Raw genomic sequence first — 20,300 nt, 5'->3', positions numbered from 1 at the left:
GTTCCAGCTCAGCAAAGTTAGATTTGCTGGAACTCTGTGAACATGACTTTGTTTCTTGCTAGCTATCCGGCTAGCAAGCAAGAAAAGTGATGCTCACTGGTAGAGACAAATTAAGAGAGCCAAACTGTTACAAAAACCTGCTCCTGCTGAACGATTGGAAAGCAGTGAGTTTAGTAAAATCAAAGTCAGGTCAAGAATTGGTTTTCTGTACCGTAGCAAATCTTCGTTTACCCACTCTGCCAAGCACACCCTGGTTAAAACGACAGTCCTTCCCATCTTAGACTATGGTGACGTAGTCCGCCATTGGTAAATCATTGGTAAAAACCCCACATATCACCACTCTGTACTCATCATCTAGAAACAGTAACTGCAATTTACGCTCTAGCAATTTCATCAACATGGTCATTCCAAAAGTCCGCACCGCCTTCGGCCGTTTCTCATTCCAGTCTGCTGCTCCAAGCGACTGAAACGAGTTGTGAAAGAAGCTAAAACGCCACACCCTCATTCCGTTCCCCTCCTTCAATAACTCATTACAAACGATAGTCCCTGATCACTGCAACTGTTTCTGAGTTTGCCTCTCCAGGAACACTGTTTGTTTTTATATATATATATATATTGTACATATTAGGATGTTCCAATTTTTGTATGAGATGAGATGTTTCTATGTTTTATTTGTTTGTTGCGACTTGCCTCCTGTTGCTGCCTTTTTGGGCCAGGTTGGCCATTGTAAATGAGAACTGGCTCTCAATTGACTTATCTGGTTAGATAAAGGTAAAATAAGTCAAATAAATAAATACTAAGAATAAGGGCTGGGTATCGTTTAAAGAATTACGATGCCAGTACCAATACCAGTACCTTTTAAAGTGATACCAATGGAGTACTTCATTTGATACCCATCATGTGAATAAATGCTGTGTGTGTGTCCCACTGGCTTGCTAATCGCCACCGCACAGCGCCCATACTGCAGTGACCCCTGATAACGCTGTCCCCCAACCCATGATGGTGGAGGCGCATTGTTGTGGAAACGTGACGTCCACCATACTGTTCCTCCCCAGGTTTAAAACTGTTACCTCTGTCAGCACTGTTTCCATTGTTCGCCGTTAGCGCGGTTCGCGCTTCTAGCACCGCTAGCTTCTAGCACCGCTAGCTTCTAGCACCGCTAGCTTCTAGCCTCGGCTCAGACATCTCCTAGTTCAGAGCTGTGTAGACAGGAAATCCTGTCTGTATGGTTTGTAGCTGACACATTAAATCGAAGAACTCTTGGGGTGATTGGCTGCGACCAAAACCTTTCTAATAGTCACATTTTTCTAGATCAGTAAGGTTTGTATTTTGATACCACTTGACTGTGGGTTATTTTGTTTGATACCTTAAAGGTATCAAGTACCGATACCCAGCTCTACTTAGAATGCATTTAAATGAATGAATCAATCTATATCCTCAACACAAACAACAGCATTATTGTGGTATCTCATGCTCTTGTCCTGGTTGTTAATATGTTGAGCTAATTCTTAAGTGCACCTCCATGATGCAGCTAGATGTGATGTAGCATCTCTTCTGCTATCTTTGGCCTCCCTGTGTCCGTCTGACTTCCTGTCTGTCCCCCTGCTGTCCCGTCTCTCTGCCTGCACCCAGGTGTCTGACAGCGCTGCCCTGCCATGTCCTCCAGCACCACAGCGTCCAGCTGTTCTTCACCTCCAGCAGGCCTCTCACACCCAACTGTCCTGCCTCCCTCCCCTCCCCCCTCCCTCCATTATCCTCCTCCCTTTCCACGGCTCCTGTATCCCAGACGTGTCCATTCACCTCCAGTTCTAGTGAGTCTTTATTTTGTTTTGTTGTCAAAAATATATTTTTTTCTTGAATATTTGGATCGTTCCTCTTCTTTTTTTTATGAAGAGAAATAGATTACATGTAGCAGATAACATCGGATAGGTTGAAACCGCAAATATCGTGAATGTGTGGTGTGTGTGAATGTCTCCAGAAAACCAGAAGGGATGTCAAACAGGAGATCCCTGTTCTTAGATGCGAGGAAAGAAAGGTGGCGAAAGGGACGGGGCAAGATGAAAGACCTCATGTTTGGGTTTTAGTGTTGGAGAAGAGATAGAGAGGGGAGTGAAAAAGGTGGTAATGGAAAGGACATGGCCGTGAGTGTGCTTCTTGGTTGGTGGCAGTGTAGAGGTGAGACTGCAGGCAGGGTTTTCATTTTGTGATCTGGAGGTGTTGGAGGGGAGAGGACGGGGTCTATTTTAGTCTGGTGTGGGAATTCAGCATGGCATGTTTGTGTTGAGAGGCCTACAGTGTGGTGACCTAATGTTGGTGTGTGTGTGTTTGATTCTATGAGTGTGACTTCATCCCAGAGATTATTTATAGCCGTCAGTGCAGCATATATGCTCGTACTTCTGCATGTTTCTACCTGTGTGTGTGTGTGTGTGTGTGTGTGTGTGTGTGTGTGTGTGTGTGTGTGTGTGTGGTGTGTGCATGTGCCAGACTCGCATAAGACCCCAGGGAAGCCAGGCTAATATGAATCTGACTAACTGAGCTGTAATTTGCCTCCATGAACACACAGGGAGTTCTTGCCCCCCAGCACAATATATCACAGTCTATATTCCTCATGAACTCTATATGAGGCTCTGATATCACATTTATTGCACTGAACACATGGGTAATGGGTTTACATCACTAAATACACAAATGACCAGGCCTGAAAGCTGTAAATAACACATTGATTAACCGTGCATGGACACCAGCGTAAGTAAAGCATGAAAGCAGCACATGAATGTCGGTTTATCGTTGAATATTTTTGCTGAGGATTTAGGAATAGATTGATTATGCCTTGTACATGACTGTATTTAAATGTTACATACAACAGAGGTTAGTAGTATTCCATCCCATATTAAATGGCCAGTCACACTTGTGTTTGTGTCTCCCAACAGTAACACTTGCTGCTCATTATACAATGATCTCAAACAACACTATCAGCAAGTAGCATTACAACATGTATCACTATTTTAGCATAAACACCATTTTGCTACCTTACAGTATATGTCACAGAAATATATCATAAATGCTGCAGTATACATTAATAAGTAATAGATTTATTTTAGCCATTTTTACAAAAAACTCAAAAGTAATTCCAGCAAAAGTCATCTTACAGTATCCAGCATACATACTATAGAAAGTACAACAGTGCATTCGGTGTCTTGTTCTCGTCAACATCACACCTTCTGTCCTCTCTGGGACATCTGGGAAATAATCGTTTTGCATGTCTGATCCATCCCTGGCAATCTTCTACAGATGTTTCCAGACATCCAGCATGCATTGTGTCCAAGAGGAACATCTGATCATGTGGCTGGGGGTCGAAACTTTCCACTTCCATGAGGAAAATAACTCCTTTATGGATGTGAGGAATGCAGAATAAGGTGGAAGGAAAAGTGACTTCATCCTGGGATGAGCTTTAAAGCAGTCTGTGACTGGAAGACAGCATTTAAACTAGGACTGCCCCTTCTTAGTCAACTCATTGCTTGTTTTGGTCTTAGTAGACTCAATCAGTCATTTTTCTTTATTTTCTTTTTAGGACTTATCTCCAAGACAATTTTGAGCATATCTCTGGTATACACACACAATTTAAACTGGTGCTTTTGTGTGATTCTTTGTGGAGAAACTCAGTTTTACAAACTTGTATGAGCGTTAGTAGACAGCCCTGATTCAAATTTCACCCCTTTCCTCACTTGGCACGTTATTCACAGAGGTCAGCAAGGAATGAAAGAGTTTGTTTATATAATATAAATTATTTTGACTTGTATGAATGTAGTATATACTCTTTAGCCTTCATTTGACATTTACAGTTATACAGCATATTCAATACATTTGCTATTATTTTCTTAAGTCCTTAATCTACATAATTCATAATTTTGAACTGCACTTTTTATCCCTGCTGTAATCACTGTAGGAAATACAAACTCTTTTGCTGACGATTAGTTATTTATAAAATGTAGCAGCAATTAGATTTCAGTGCTTGACTTACAGTGTTGTGATTAATGGTGCAACGGATCATAAAACTCACGGTTCAGATCGTTTTACAGGTCAGAGTCACGGAACGGACCACAGGTCAGATCAGCACAAAAGAAAAAAGAGTAAATATAACTTTTAGAGATCCCTGATCAAATTTTTTTTGCCGCCGATACTAATTGATGATCATTGATGATCCATATTGTTGTTTGATTATAGCAGCTGGACTATTATTTTTTTTGCCTATGTCCCAAAAATCATTTCAACCACTCTGAAGTCTATAAACCATCAAAAATTCTAAATGTTAACCTTTTACTTTGTTAAAGTAATTTATAATGTGTTTTTATTCATAAAAAAAGACAATTCAAATGATAAGGAAATAAGATTGTATTTTTATGGATTAAAACAAATCTTGTTATTTGTAGTTTTAATGATGTACTATAAGCTGCTTAGAGCGAGTGTAAACAGCTCATAATTCATCTCTAATATCTATTTGTTAAAACGTCTCTTTCAAACAACTGGATTTATTCAAGTTTCTCACCAAAACTGAATTTTACGAGATTACACGTGAACACATCATGATAACATTATAAAGATACCAGCGTCTAACTGTTGGTTTCTTTCATACGAGCAGCATCTGGGTTTTACTCACTCGATCGCTGAGTTTTTTATAAACAGTTTGGTGACGATGATGATGGAAACAACGATGAAGGTTTTTTGTTTGTTCTCTGTCCCTCAGGTCTTGGCTGTATGGTTCAGCACAGAGGAGCCAACAGGTGAGTTTTCTTTCTCTCTTCATCTTTCTGTCATTCATCATCATCATCTTCGCCTCCTCTTACTGTATGTCCTCTCTCAGGGCGGTATACAGAGTGGCCAGCGTCCAGCCCGTCGTCAGCACCCACAGCTCTGTCTTGACTCGCCCCTCTCCTCACCTCTCCTCCCTCCCTCCTCCTCTTCCTCCACCCATTCCGCCTCCCCAGCTGTCCTCCCTCCCTCACCCCGTACCAGCCCTGCCCACCCAGTGCCCCATGGCTGGCGGATGCGATCCCTCCTCCCAGCCACATCCCCAACACAGTCAGTCCCACTCATACTCTCAGCTCCACCTTCATCCGCAAACCGGCGGTCAGTCCAGCGGTCAGCCTCAGTCTCCGCACCTCTCCCATTCCCAGCCGACGTCCCACTCACATTCCCAGTCCCTTTCGTACCCCCAGTCCCATTCCCTGTCTCGTTCCCAGTCCCACTCACAGGCACCATGCCAGTCCCAGCCCAACACCGCGGAGCAGAACGGCATCCTGGACTGGCTCCGCAGGCTTCGGCTTCACAAGTATTACCCCGTCTTCAAACAGCTCACCATGGAGGAGGTGGGTGGGCTTTAATAATAATAATAAATAATAATACATTTTATTTTTGAAGCGCTTTTCAGAGTACTCAAAGACACTTTACATTAAAATCATCATATATAAAATCTATACACTAAAAACATAAGAACACACAATAATGGTCACACATTAAAAGCAGTAGCTTTAGATGCTATCATTTATTTAAGATCTTTTACAGGAAACCACAAGTACGCTCAATCACTCACTTAAATCGGTATTTCAGGCTGCATGTCATGTGTAAGCTCAGATAAACCAGAATGTCTGCTGTTCTTAAACACGTGTACTTTTCCCGTGTCTCCTTCAGTTTTTAGCGCTGACGGAGGAGGACCTGAACAAGTACGACCTGACCCAAGGAGCAAAGAAGAAGCTCAAGACTCAACTAGAGCTACAAAAGACCCAACTAGAGATCCAAAAGTCAGTAGAGTGAGCTGCTGGTATACAAGAGAACGCTCTGTTTGGTATATTTTCACCACTTTTTATCTTGCCGTCAGACAGCCAACCGGGAACCGAACCCGTTATCTGTGCTCTCTTCAAACCCACAAGACCCCTTTGACAAAAACAGTCGTTTTAGCAGTCCAGCAATTCCTGTGTTCTGTGAGGTAAAATGACTGTTTTTGTTAAATGATAAATTCCCATATAGTGGAGTTGCTGAATTCAGTATGGCTGCAGCGCTGATGTCAAGCGATGCTGTTGCAAACCTCAGGCAGTGTGGAGCGATTTCAACATGAGGCTTGTTGGCGTTACTTTGCCGTTTTGCATTGCAGATCTTTGTGGCGATGCACAGTGGAGTTAGCAGACGTTTTGTCCTATTAACGATTAACAGACAGACCGATCAGCCGCTGATTTCGAAGGCGAGTATACAGCAGTAACAGTCCATACAGCGTCAATGGTTAACCGGCTATGAGTGGGCCGGAGAGATTAGATATACTCATGAGAAGATAACCAGCAGAAACACACGCAAAGCCACAAAAACATTTGGAACTTGGAAGCAAATGCGTCCACATGCTCCGACTCAATCACTTACACACACACATCCGGCGCACACACACAGACACACCTGGGTTTTTCCCACGTGAACCTGCTTTGATTATCTCTTGATCGTGTTTCCAATCCCCAGAATCAACAGGTTTCCATTAGGCAAGAAGTTAGGGTCAAGTTAACACTAGCCGTGTTGTTTGTCCAATTTATCATCCGTGAATGTCACATTTTTCATTATGTTTGTTGTGTATTAAAGCCCCTGAAAAGTTGTTACAGCAAATATTCATTACTGAACAAGCAACAGTTGTTGGGAGAAGAAGCATCATTAGGTATTAATTACTGAGAGTTTAACACTGAAGTACTGGATCTGATTCATCAGGAGTGTGTGTGCGTGTGTGTGTGTGTGTGTGTGTGTGTGTGTGTGTGTGTGTGTGTGTGTGCGTGCGTGCGTGCGTGCGTGCGTGCGTGCGTGTGTGTGTGTGAATGCTTAATTAAACAAGACACAGAAAATGGAAAGTTGCTGCGGTGGTTTTCCATGCGACGGGCTTGATGGGAGTGCAGATGTGTTTGTAGAGGAGCAGTTGAGATGCTGAGGAGCGCGTTGAGTGGATAATGTCTCCCCCTGGTGGAGATAAGTGAACTCCAGCTGCCGTTCAACTCTTTGAACTGAGAGGGTTTAGGTTTCCCACATAACCTGCAACCTGATTTAAGGAGACAATGCAATTTAAAATGTATGGTATTTAGGATATTTTGTTCTGTTCCAGTCTAGAAGAAAAGGTCTCTCCTTCACATTAACATTCCTTTAAAAACAGCAGAAGTCTTACCTTATTAATGATAAGAATAAGCTTCTAAATATAAATGCATCATACCTCTCTGCCTGTATGTGTCCCCTGCAGGGAGATGCAGATGGAGAAGCGGCCCTGCAGCGGCATCGCCAGGGTGACGCCCTCCAGTCACATGGGACCCTCAACACATCCCACCTCCACCACAGGTAACGCAGCTGGTTAGTCTCAGGCTATCTCTGCTCATTTGCCTTTATTCACACATGAGTTTACAGTGTTAATGAGTTTACAATGCGATTAAAATGTGAAGTGTCTTGTGTCCGGCGGTATGAGGCGGTGTTTGCACTGGGCAGCTCCCAGAGTAAATGTATGGCTTTGTACAATTGTGAGACGGTCACAATACTTAGTTTAAAGCATCCTAAAATGTCGGTGTATTGGAATGTGTTTCAGGAGAGCTGCGAGTGGAGGTGGAGGCTATGCCGCATCATCACCCCGTCTCGACAGACAGCAGCTCGTCCTCAGGCTACTCCAGCTCTCCCTGCTCCCCCCGAACGCCACTCTGCTGTGACTACACCTTCGACAGGACCAGAGACATTCACAGGCGTAAGTTTTCTCACAGAGCTACTGAACTATCACGGAGGGATAGTCCTCGAAAACAAAGACAGAGGCCGGATCAAATTCTTGATATTTCCCTTTGTATTAAACAATACCAAAATAGCATTGAAATATTCTGCTTTAAAAACCGTCAAACTGTCTGAATTTGCAAGTTCAAATTCTCCTCTTTGAGACTTCCAGCAGGTCATTTCATGTTGCGCAACAGTTTCACGTACAAATTCTGACAAATAATTCTGTTAAAAAAACTTAATTGAAGTTGGACAAATTCTAGTAGTAGTAGTTTTCAGAACTACAAAATCAGGTAAATTGAAAATAAAAAAATCAAGCTGCTCATATTGAATATGTGGAATTCAGACAGCAAAATTCAAGATGGAAGATTCAAACATAATCCATCGATCCGACCTCTGCCTTTTCTAATTTTCCAGCTTTACCTTTTACTATGTTAGTCAACCGCTCTGAGGCCCAACTAATCAATCCATCAACTAGAATTAGATTGGCGAAAGAAGTATTTTTGATATTGTGTACTTTTTCTTGATACCTAACTTAACTTAGTTAGATACTGTTGAGATATGACATTCAGTTCCAACAGATTTGCACACACACTTTGGCATTTAATATCACTCCAAACACACCACCGTGTTTCTGTGTTCCAGGTGTGTCGGGTCTGGACGCAGCAGGAGGGGGTTCAGAGAAGGACCGGTCCTGTCTCTTCATCCTGAACTCCAGCGGCCCCACAGGCTCCAGTCGCCCCACAGCCCAGGTCCTACCTGTCCAAACCGAGCCAGCCCCTCTTCACCCTCCCTCCTGCTCCTCCCACCTCCCCCTCGGCCTCCCGCAGTCTCCTTACCACCCGCAGGCCAGTTACCCCCAGACCCTGCTCTCCCCTGTCTCAAACCCAGCACGCATCCTGAGTTCCCCCCGTAAGCCCAGGCCCCCTCCGCTGTGCACAGAGGACAGGACTAAACCGCTGGGCTCGGGCCCGCCTGTAGCCGGGGCAGGCTTCCCGTCGGGGCTCAGTGTGGGGATGGGGGTGAGGCTGGAAAGCCTGTTCCCTGGGCTGAACATGGACGGCTCCGCCGCACTTCAGGACTCGCTGGTTTGCCGTGGCCTGGCGGGAGGTGCCGTGGGTCTCATGGTGGAGACCAGTTCTGCTCTAACCTCGACCTCCAACAGCCTCCACCACGTCTCTCACCCCCCGCTGCACTTCCACCTCTCGTCCTCTTCATCCCCTTCTCCATCTGGATACTACTCCTACCCACCTACTTCTTTCTCCTCTTCCTGTCCCTCTACAAAATCTGGCAGCTCCAGTAGTGGCGGTGGCAGCTTTGTTCCCATGGCAACCGCAAGCAGTGTTCCCGTGGCTGCGGTGCCCGGCAACACGTACTTCCCGGCCCAGCCTCCCTCTAGCCCCTCCCCTTCCCCCTCCACCGGCTCCTCATTGGATCAGAGTTCAGGTCACACCGCCTCCATGTGTGTCTGCAGCTCCTGCGGTTGTCGGGGTAACTGTGGCGCCTACGGGGCATTGCCGGGATACGCGGCGGCCGGCTACCTGCAGCCGTTCAGCCCCTCCCTCTTCACCCTCGGTCCTCTGCTCCACCTCAGCCCCCTGATCGCCTCGTCCAGCGCCGCCGGCAATGGAGCCACACCCTTCTCCTACCCGATGATGGTGCCTCCGCCCCTCTACCGCCACAGCCCTGCGTCACATGACCAGCAGCAGGGCTTTGCCTTCTACCAGCCTCACGGCATCGTGGGAAACGGAGGCCAGAAACGGGCTGCAGGTAACGTGTCGTGTTATAACTGCGGTGCCAACGGACACAGAGCAGAGGAATGCAAACAGCCGGCCATGGATTCAGCACAGCAAGGTGAGTGAATGAAGGAGTGAACAAAGGAAGGGAACTAGTTGTTGATTCAATATTAATCAACTACAGTTCCATTAGAAAATATCATTATTAACTTGTCATTTCAAATCAGCAAATATACTTAATTTTTTTTCTCATGCATGCTTTAAATCAGACATGTCAAACTCAAGGCGAATCCGCCAGCAAAAAAATAAATAAAAATAAAAAGTAGGAGATAGAAAGTCGAAATTAGGAGATAGCATGTTGTCTGTGTGCCGACATATCACAACAGGTGGGCAGGAGAGGCAACAGCCTGTAAAGCGGGTTTCCAACAAGTGATTGAGATGAAAATGATCGACAAATAATCCAAAAATGTCCAAGAAGAGAAAAATTGATGCAGAGGGAAGACAATTTATGAAAGATGGGGAAAGTGAATACATGTTTGAGCTTCAAGGAGAAAAAACAGTTTACGTCGGCATTTTGACACCAAACACAGAGCTAAATTTAGCCTCTAAGAAAAAAATGAAATTGTCCAAGAAATAAAAGGCAGACTGCAATTGTTGCAGAATGTATTTACAAAAGCTACAACCCAGTGCATGCTTAAAGGTCTGTGAGCAGGTGAGCTCCAACCAGATACAGACTTTTACAAATGTCACTTTGTGAAGAAACACCATCAGACAGAGTTCAGGAACTAGCAGACAATCTGACAACACAGCTGGCTGAAGAGACGAGCATTAGCTGTTGATGAAAGCACAGACAACACGGACACAACGCATCTATCGGTGTTTATAAGACCAGACTTGACCGTCAGTGAGGAGCTCTTGGATGTAGCTGCCATGCAGGAGACGACGGCGGGGAGGAACATTAGTGATGCAGAGTGAGGACAAAAACAGCTTTGAACAAAGTTAATGGAATAACTTGTGTTTGATGATATTTGTCTTTGTTATTTTCTTTAAGTTTGATCCTTAGTAGAGTAATGTGGGTTTCTTAACCCTAAATTAAAATGATTTGTTATAATAACAGAAATGTGCTTAAATATCATTTTACATTTATATAACTGCATGTACAATCGTTTTACACTTGAATAAACAACAATCAAATGCAGAGACAGTTATTTAACAATATGTTAGGGAGTAGTTACAGTTATACAGTCTTACAGTTACAACCGGCCCTTTAAGGGCGACCATGATGCTGATGTGGTCCAGAGTGAAAATGAGTTTGACACCCCTGATATAAATGCTCATGTTTTCAAATATATGATATTTATATTCCCAGTTGTATGAGTGCAAAACAAAGATTGTGTTATTATTATGTAATTACCCCAAAAAAGCCACACTATCAATAAATGGCACTGCTGTTTAGACTTCAACCTTTAGTCTGGACGTCAGAGATTATTTTTGTGAGTTTATTAGACTGGGAGATTGGTCTTTGTTTATTACCTAAAAAACTATATTTACCATAAGCGCTTGACTTTCTTTCTCTAACACTGTGACGCATTTTGCATTTATTTTTTATTTTATACAGCTCTACGTAATTGCTAAATACATTCATACAAAGTTTTATGGCTGCATTTTCAACAGCCTTTCTTACATACAAAGAAAGAATTCAGTTCAATGTGGCTTTTGAAGCAATGGAACCCACTCATCTAGTTTTCATATGTGGTGCAACCAATAATCTATCCAGAAATACATAACAATAGGCAGACTTCTAGAGCTGCAACGATTAATCGATTCATTGTCCACTATTAAATGAATCGACAACTATTTTGATAATTGATTAATTGGTTTGACTAAAGAAACAAAACTCCAAATCTTGATTCCAACCAATATTTTCTTGTTTCTTGACTCCTCTATGACAGTAAAGCGATTAGCTTTGAGTTGGGGACAAAACAAGATATTTGAGGACTTCATCTGGGGCTTTGGGAAATACTGATTGAAATTTCTCACCGTTTTCTGACAAAACAACAAATTGATTATTCTACAAAAATAATCGACAGATTACTCGACAATGAAAATAATTGATAATTACGGCCCTGCTGTTTTTCATCCAGCAAAGAGGGCCTGTTTGACTGTGGATCAAGCATGTACGATTTGGGCTTCAACACTGCAACTGTATTTCTCTGTTGTGTTTCACAGGGACATTTCGACTGAAGTACACTCCTCACTCTGACAGTAAGGACTCGGGGGACTAACCAGCAGAGTGGATTTGACACAACTGTACCTCATGTTCCTACTGAAGCCGGCAGGCGGCCGCCGCAGACAGCCTGCCTCTGGGGACGACGAGGCAACGCGAGTCTGTTCAAAAGACCGTTGATCTGGAGGAACAGACCCACTGCGTCTTTTAGAACTCTTTCTACAGAGAGATGAGAGGGGGACGGAAAAGAGACAGATTGGAGAGCAGAACGGAGAAAAACGGAACGCACTTGTCGCGGTCCGTTTTTTTTTTTATGTCCGATTAGTTTTCATCCTTCCTCGGTTCTCCACGAATACAAAGCCGGAGATTTGTGAACTCTGCCTCGCTTCATTTCAGAGATGTGGCTGGAACTCTGCCTGTCATGTTACCCATGGTGCAGCAGTACAACCGGAGAGTCTGCTTCCCAGCTGAATGACTCAGCATTTATAGTTGTGTAGGTGGTTCACAAACCAGACACAGCACTCTAGTATCCTAACAACTTCGTGGGCACTGAGGCAAGTTCACTTCTAGTTGTCTCAAATCTTGCCCTTATCGTGATGGACAGGACACCTTGGATGTATGCCCAGCGAACACTGTATGCCCAGTGTTGTCTTCCCTTTTGATTCAATGTGCTGTTATATATTGACACTTAAAAAAAATTGCTGTTTTGTACAGTAGAGTCCAGTCGCAAGAGTTGTGTTCCAGTTTGTGCTGCATACTATTTATATAGAGTATATACTAATGTTTATAGTATATTGTTTTTGCAGCTAGAAATCAACCAAATTTCTTTTTTCATTTTATACCAAAAGGAAATGTTGCAATACATGCTCCGAGGAAAGGCAATCAGAGTCCGACTTTAGAACACAACTGCCAATTAAAGTCCTCAAAGAGAAGCTTAACTACCCCTTGCAATTGCATTTCTTTGCAGCTGTGAGCAGTTCCCGTACTTCCTTTGAGCATTGGATCGTGGGAGAATTCTGTCCATCAACAGCACACGATTTTGAGTATACTGTACATGCTGCATACTCAAAACCTGCTTAAGATTAAGGTTTGCCGTTAGTATTTGGGACCTTTCAGCTGCATTGCTTTCTTGCTGATTCTCCTAGAAGGGGAGTAAAAAAGGGAAAAGAACAGTCACTTTAAGGTACCCAGTGGTACCTTTTTCTACCACAGAGCTCAACGGTGAGTGTGTTTGCAGGGCCTTGAATGACCCATTTATGATGGTATTTTTGGGGTATCACATTTCAATGTTCGATCCTATACCGTTTCCAGAAACCGGGATAAGCCCTTATCCTGTTTATAAGACAAATATGCTAACAGGAGTACTCCGAAAGAAACCGACATACTGTTGCGTGTACACACACCTTATCCCGGTAATATCTGCGCAAGTGCGGCTTCGACCAAGTGATGTAACAGAAATACAATCAATGGCGGCAGAGAAAGCGCCTCATTTCAGGAGCTACAAAGAAACGAGTTTGTCTTGTCGGTGATAAAAAGAGTAGTGTTTATCATGTATACAGGGATGTCTGTGCTCGTGTAAACATCATATCTGGATATGATAATAACTGAGATAATCTCAGTTATTAAACACGTGGACATGTTTACCACGTGTAAACACAGTCACTGACCGCCCACTTGTTGAACGGCTCCGGTTTCGGAAGAAAATCCTTCTAAAAAGAGTTTTAAGCTTGAGAGAAAGCCAACCAAATACGTCAGTCATGACCAAAAAAAACATTAGATTCGGAGCAACGAAAATAAGGATTGGGAAACGGAAAAGGGTACATTATTATTTTAAGAGTGAAGGAACTATTCATTCCATAAACCAATGGGAATGGCGCACCTTTGGAAACTCCCCGAAAGCTTTTAAGCTAACCATTGTTGATCTGAATTGAAGATTTCTCGCTTCAGATGTTTGAGAAACATTTTGCTGAACTATTTTCGTAGACGAGACGCTGTAGTGGTCCTTTTTCAAATCTGGGAGCAGACCGTGGAGCAATATCACTTCTCCATGACATTTCAAATAAAAAGTGTTTTTTCTTAAAACAAGGTTGATATCAAACGGACTTGTGGCTTCTACAGGAGCATCTACCATTGTTTCACAGTGTCATAGCTCCTGGGTAAGTCTACCTGGGATGGTTACCATATTATGGCTAATAATTAAAGTACTTGCTTCAGAACGTGAATGGGATTTTCACTTCTGGATCCCCATTGTTGAGCTCAATGGAGTAATGTTTTGATGAACAGGTCCGTGGTAAAAATGGATGTAATCAGAGCAGGTTTTAATATATAGGATAAAGGAGTAAGGATGCACACAATGCCTTATGATGAGAAATACATGATGTAATCAGAACTTTTGATTACAAGAATATCCACAGGGAACGTTTTAACTGAGTAACCCTGATTCAAGGGCTGGATCCCCCAACTTGAGGCACTGTACAACTTGATACATATTTTTAAGATTATGACCACGAGGCTGGTGACGTGAAAAAAGAAACAAACTCCATGACACCAAGGACTTCAGTACAAGTTTCAATACAACATATGATGGCTATGAGTCAAGAAATATGGACATGGAGTATCTAACCTTTGTGCTGGGGCGCAGCATCATTCAAGTGTCCGTGTGGTCAGCTCACACTTGGAAACTGGAGTCCCTCTTCAGTGATTCATGCATTAATTCTTGTCCATGAAGGCCCTTCACCAGAGCCTGGGGCTGAATCCATCACCTTTGGGTGATCTGCAGCCTCTGTACCTCTGAGCCAACCCGATAGCAAAATGGCCTCCAGTGCCAAATACTGATCCTCTGTACCAAGATGATCAGAATGCACGCTAAATGTTTTCAGAAACTCTTCTGGTCAGTACACAATGACTTTGAATGTTCAGATCACACCTGTGTTGGACATTTTAAAAGTGCCAATTTGTTTTCTGTTAAGTTTGGTGGTGTTTCTTTTTTTCATGTTGTCGATGTAAGTGAATTGAAGTTGAGGGAACGTCAATCCTAAACTTGTTCTCACTCCCGGAGAGGTGGATCTGAATCTTTTTTTGTAATTAATACAGTATGTACAGTCTTTATGCAAAACACAATTCAGGACTGTTAAAATTGGAACGAGTCTAAGTAAGTTAGAAATGTTTCACAGTGTATTCAAGTCCCTGGGCAGGACCCAGAGTTTTATAGACACGAGGACAGCCAGTCCTTAAGAGGAAACTCTACCTGTGCCCCTGGAGGGCACACCAGAGACACAGGATGTTTATTTAAAATACTGAATATTCGGTATGTATAACAACTTCTGTCTGTTGTTCAAACTAATGCTTTTGTATTGTGTTGTAAATTGACCCCTCGCTAAGTCCCGCCCATCAAACGCAGACTAGCCAATCATAGCGTAGAAACGGCCAGCTCTGACCCATAACTATAGAGCGGAGCCATAACTATATCGCTCCGCTCCGTAGACCCTCATGCAATCGTTACGTTTCTACATAAAAACTTGTGGAGCTAACATTAGCATGGTACGTTAGCACTTAATTAACTAGTGTTATCACTTCTATACTTCGCTAGCTCCTGAAGGTATACTGAATGCGCATGCTGCTTTTGCTTTTTAATGATTGTAACCGTGAATAAAGACCAACCCGGCTATACAGGAACAATGTTGCTCCTTAATTTCATTGTCTTCTGTCTCCATCGCCAGGCGACGTGGTGGTTCACTTTTAGTTTAGCTTCTATATCTGTCTTTTGAACTTTTCACTGCTGAATTAGTTTGACATCCTGGATATATCACATATTTGAGACCCGTCTGTCTGTTCTCTCTTTTTAGTTTCCCCAAAACTTAGATAATACTTCTTCACGGAGTGCAGTTAGTGACAGTGTGGACTCTGTGGTAGCTATGAAAGCTTGGCCGAGTAGCAGCAGGGGGCGGGGCTTAACCAAGGGTCAATTGTGTCACAGAAATAAGAGTGCAGGAATGAGTCCTAATACCTGGAAATGAGTCAGCATTTTTGCACTCCCTCGTTTCGATGTCAATAAATCTTTTGATTGGGTTATTGGTTAAATGCCTGAAATAAGGTCTGTGGTGAAAACAAGCTTAGGAGAGTTTTAGGTTTTGTTCAATTCAATACAAAACATTCAATACGTCAGTAAATACCCATTCGAAATTTTGAAGATTTTACATGGCCTAAAAAAGGCAATTGCTAACAAGTTGTTAAATGAGACTACAAAACTTCATCCTGCTAGTCTGCCTTTACAGTTATGTAGTGTATTCCACTCAGGCTATGAACCAACAACACCAGGGTTGCATAACATTAGCCCCTTACAAAAATCCTAAAAGTGGTGTACTTTTGTGAAAATGATCTTGCTTAACAAAACTTGTAAATGTCATAACTTGTTTGCCACAGAGCTTATTTTCTGCGAGAATCCAAAATCCAATGGAAAAATCCCATTGGCTTTGTCCAGGGAACCAGTGTGAGGCTGACTTAAAAAATAAGTCATCTCTGATAGTTTTTTTTTTTTACTATTTAATTTAGCAGTTTCCTGAGACCAGACATGAGTCTGAATCTGTAAAAATCACAACAGTGCCTTGTAAACTGATGCATGTTCATCTTATGTAAAAAGTGCTTTTGGAATATATGTGTGCAAATGTTTGAACACAGTTCATTTGTAGGTCCGATTTTTTAAATTTCTTAATGTGTTTTAAAACTTGTTTTATTTGAACCTTGAGGTGAGTAATAAAATATTTTCTGATTCTGTCTTTTATCACATAGTGTATAGGCCCAATTTATCAAGTTAAAGGGTGATATAAGCCATTTAAAATATTCAAATACATATCCATAAAGCCTTTTTCACAGTAGACATTTTGACTTAGAGGTCAATGACTACTGTGTTACTATAACAATGGCTTTGTTCAATTCACAAGTCCTTGTAAGCTGTGAAAGTGCAAACATGAACCAGGACCCTGAAACTGACACAGCTAAAAATAGACTTAAGCTGCCATTCATCTTCTTATAACATATACATTTCATTATGATTATATGCTGGGGCGTCGTTAGGCCTACTTTAGGGGGGATTTAAATATTTATACATTTTTTATTTTGGTGATATCATTATATTAAACTATTGTTTCTCACATGGACAAGTTATTTATAACTAACATGCTACATATGTGCATGCGTTTTGTAGTTAACGATTGTTACCTGCTTAAATTTAGGTTTACTTGAGACAAATGAAAGGGAATATTGTAGTGGGCTATGTTAACACTAAGCTAGCTAGCTATTTTGTTAGAAACTGTCTCCAGTGAGCAAGAGGGCGAACGAACGAATTTGAAATGCAAGAAATAACTATCAACATCTCTCTATTCTTTGCATTAATATATCGCTCTAGTATTTCGAAACAATAATATCTGTCCCTATAGAATCAGTTAATGCTAGTGAAAACTAAATGTCATAGGGTCCCTCATAACGCTATTGTACCGGTATATAATAATATCAGATATAAGAAGATTCTTTAGGAGAGGTGGCAGCTCCGCCCAGTCAGATGAGAGAGAGAAGCAGGAGACTGACAGGGCTGAAGGAGCTGGTGTGATGGAGGTTAGTGGTCTACAGGTCTAGAAGGAAATGAGTGGAGTTTTTTTATTTTCTTCTACTGTGGTAGAAATGTATAGGCATTTGTTGTCAGGCCTAGGCTACTCTAAGACATAGCGTAAACCAGTAATTCTTAACGCCACCTAGAGGGCCGCAGAAAACTTTCAGTTTTGCACCTGTGGGCCGCGAGGGCCGCGGGACCGCAAATTGAAGACACCAGAGATATTACTGTTATCCATGAGACGCTCAGTTACAATATAGCTTCCCACCACTTGGTGGCGGTAATGCGTCAGTCAGTTGTTTCACAAGCTCCAATAAGCAGAAGACACTCAGCTAGCCGCTAGCCTGTAGCGAAAGCTATGGAGAAGTATTTAAAATAGTGCTGTGCAAATTAACGCGTTATTATCGCATTAATTAATTAACGCAATTAATTATTTTATCGCGCATTAATGCAGTTTTTTTTATTATTAAGCGAACATTTATAACACAAGAACCAGTCAGCGAGCGGTGGACAGCTGTTTGTGTGGCGTCTCCCCCCCCCCCGTGACACGTCTCGTTACAGGATCAAACGTGACCATATCAAAATACATATTGTCGTAATCATACAAGCATGTGAGAACTAACTGCTCTTAACTGCAACTCTTTATAAGCATAACTTCACATGCCTTCACACGTTACGTCTTACAGACTCCCTCCAGGTTCCATGCTTCGCCTACATTCCCCTGGGTCCTAAGCCCCTCCAAGTACAGCTTCATATTCACTTCACCTTATTTGTTTAAAGTGTTTGCAAACCAAATGTTATTGTACTTTTGTTCATATAGCAGTAGTTTTAAAATAAAAGTGCGCAATACATTACTTTTGAATTCATTATTGAATTTTGGATATACAATCATACGATTAAAAATGGTAATCGTTGCCCAGCACTAATTTAAAACAAAAAAATGAAGACGAAAGTGGTGCCAAACCCCTCCAAAAGTCTAAATTTACAATCCTGACTTCATTAAGGACGGCTTTGTGAACGGAGGTAACGATGCAGAGCTGAGAGCCCAGTGTGGCCCGGTGTGTGGACTGTTGTGACTGTTGTTATTGTTCATTTGTCACAGATATGAAGAACAACTTCTGGTTCTGCCATGCAAAAATGAAGACTGCTGAAGCATATAATTCGCATATTATAAGGCTATATTTTCATTTGCACTTTATTTCAATTCTATTTCCTTTCTATTTCTATTAAATTCTATTTACTGTTTATTTAATTTGAAACTTATTATTTTGAATGTATATATTTTATTACCACATATTATTTATTTATCAAATTTCCATTTTTTTCTCAGTTTTTTTGAGAGTCCCTCCTTTTTTTCCTGTAGTAAAATCTAATTATTAGTTATTTTTGTGTTAATACGCCTGACTTGAGCCTTTACTGTGACAATGAATACATATCAAGTTAAGCATCGTCCCTGCAGAAGAAAAGGCCTAAATGGGACCTCTAGAAATCAAAATGGTTTTGGTCCCACTGTAATAAAACCACAGTGCTGCTTGTTGCAGTTTCTAAAATTGCCTGTAGAGGGCATTTAAACACCGCGTTATCTGTGTACTGATGATCTCCCAGTCTACAAACATGGGTAACAATATTAAGTATAGCTTCAGAAACAAAAAGTCCTCATGTATAAATCAGTTTTATTAAACAGTAGTTGAAACCTTTCACCATCTAATTAACACATGACACTCAGTATGACTTTTGACAGATTTCCACCCATAGCAGGGAGCACAAATTGCTCAATGTCTTCTATATGCAGAAGTAATAACATATCGGTATGAATGAATGTCACTTGCAGTCAATGTGGCCTTTATGACTCTCTGTTCAACCACTTTGATGAAGTTGAGTGGAGAAAATGTGGAGGCAGTGTAAGCTGTTTTCACTGCATTTGGATAACATATGCACGTGTAGCCTACTGTATAGCCGTACTTGCTGAAATGTGAATTTAAATTGTTAATGCAACTTCACCACAAAGAGTCGACTTGTTGCTGTTCAACCTAATCTGACACCACTGTCTAATGTTTTGATGTGGAGTGGGAATCCTACTATTGACTGTTTTCCTGTTATGAAAGAGATATGGAGATTATCGTATCTCCTCTCTAATGCGACATCATTATATATATTAATCGAGATCTTTTGTGAATGAGATAATTAAAGCAATCAGGTGCAGCATAGTACTTTCTTAAATGAACAAGCTTGTTTGGTCAAGGTGAGGTAAGGTGGCATACCGGAAGAAAAATGTGTAGAGCACCACTGGAAGAACGGGAGCATGAAAGACCAGTTACTGAAGGTGTGATTCATGTAAGTCAGTATCTATAGACCTCAGTCAGACTCTGCGGACCAGGCAGCTTCTCATAGTCTGTGATGGTGGCCGACCTATTTTGAGTCTCAGGGCTCCGCTGGACCTGGTTAACTTCCCGTCTACATCCTGCCCCCGTTGGCCCATAGAGTGTGAGGTCACCATCCATCACATAGGTAATTACACATTTTATTGAAACCATTAAGTTATTAGGTATGTTACTGATATGATCAAAGATGTATTAATAAGGATGTTAATCAGCCCAAGAGCAGGCAATGAGTCAACATTAGGATCAGATGCTCCAGTCTTAAGTAAACAAGTAACACACCAATGAATTAAACTGTGTTAAATGTGGCATGCTGTTTTGCTGTTATACTGTCAACACGTAATGACACCAAGAGAGTATGTGTTGTAGAGTGGGACCCTCCAGAGCCAGAGCCTTTCTACCAGCACACAGGACATGAGAGGACCCCCATGCCAGCAGGAGAGGAGAGGGGGAAGGTGGTATACTGCATTGACCAAGGTAACGTATGACACCAAAGACATGTCTTGTTGTTGTGCAGGTTGGTGCACTATATCATCACAGTGTTGTTGACAAATCCTTCTGAACATGTCATAATGATAGGAACCTAT

The 20,300-nt window shown here is 42.0% G+C and overlaps 1 protein-coding gene across 1 annotated transcript in view; it reads left to right on the top strand.

Annotated features, from left to right (window-relative positions):
- The window catches only part of zcchc14 (zinc finger, CCHC domain containing 14), a 32,860-nt gene extending 16,347 nt beyond the window's left edge, over positions 1-16,513 (top strand). The window contains exons 7-14 of the mRNA XM_068731941.1: positions 1,633-1,811; positions 4,745-4,781; positions 4,862-5,366; positions 5,689-5,798; positions 7,259-7,353; positions 7,595-7,747; positions 8,413-9,621; positions 11,733-16,513. Of these exons, the coding sequence (XP_068588042.1) occupies positions 1,633-1,811; positions 4,745-4,781; positions 4,862-5,366; positions 5,689-5,798; positions 7,259-7,353; positions 7,595-7,747; positions 8,413-9,621; positions 11,733-11,788 (2,344 nt within the window). The 3' untranslated portion in view covers positions 11,789-16,513. The remainder of the gene's footprint in view (positions 1-1,632; positions 1,812-4,744; positions 4,782-4,861; positions 5,367-5,688; positions 5,799-7,258; positions 7,354-7,594; positions 7,748-8,412; positions 9,622-11,732) is intronic.
- The last annotated feature ends 3,787 nt before the right edge of the window (positions 16,514-20,300 follow it).

This window comes from Cebidichthys violaceus, unplaced genomic scaffold, assembly GCF_023349555.1.
Source record: "Cebidichthys violaceus isolate CVI_PGR_0920_01 unplaced genomic scaffold, fCebVio1.0.p SCAF_55, whole genome shotgun sequence".
In the NCBI taxonomy this organism is placed as follows: Eukaryota; Metazoa; Chordata; class Actinopteri; order Perciformes; family Stichaeidae; genus Cebidichthys; species Cebidichthys violaceus.
Note: the sequence above shows the minus strand (reverse complement) of the source record. Positions and strands in the feature narration are given on the sequence as shown.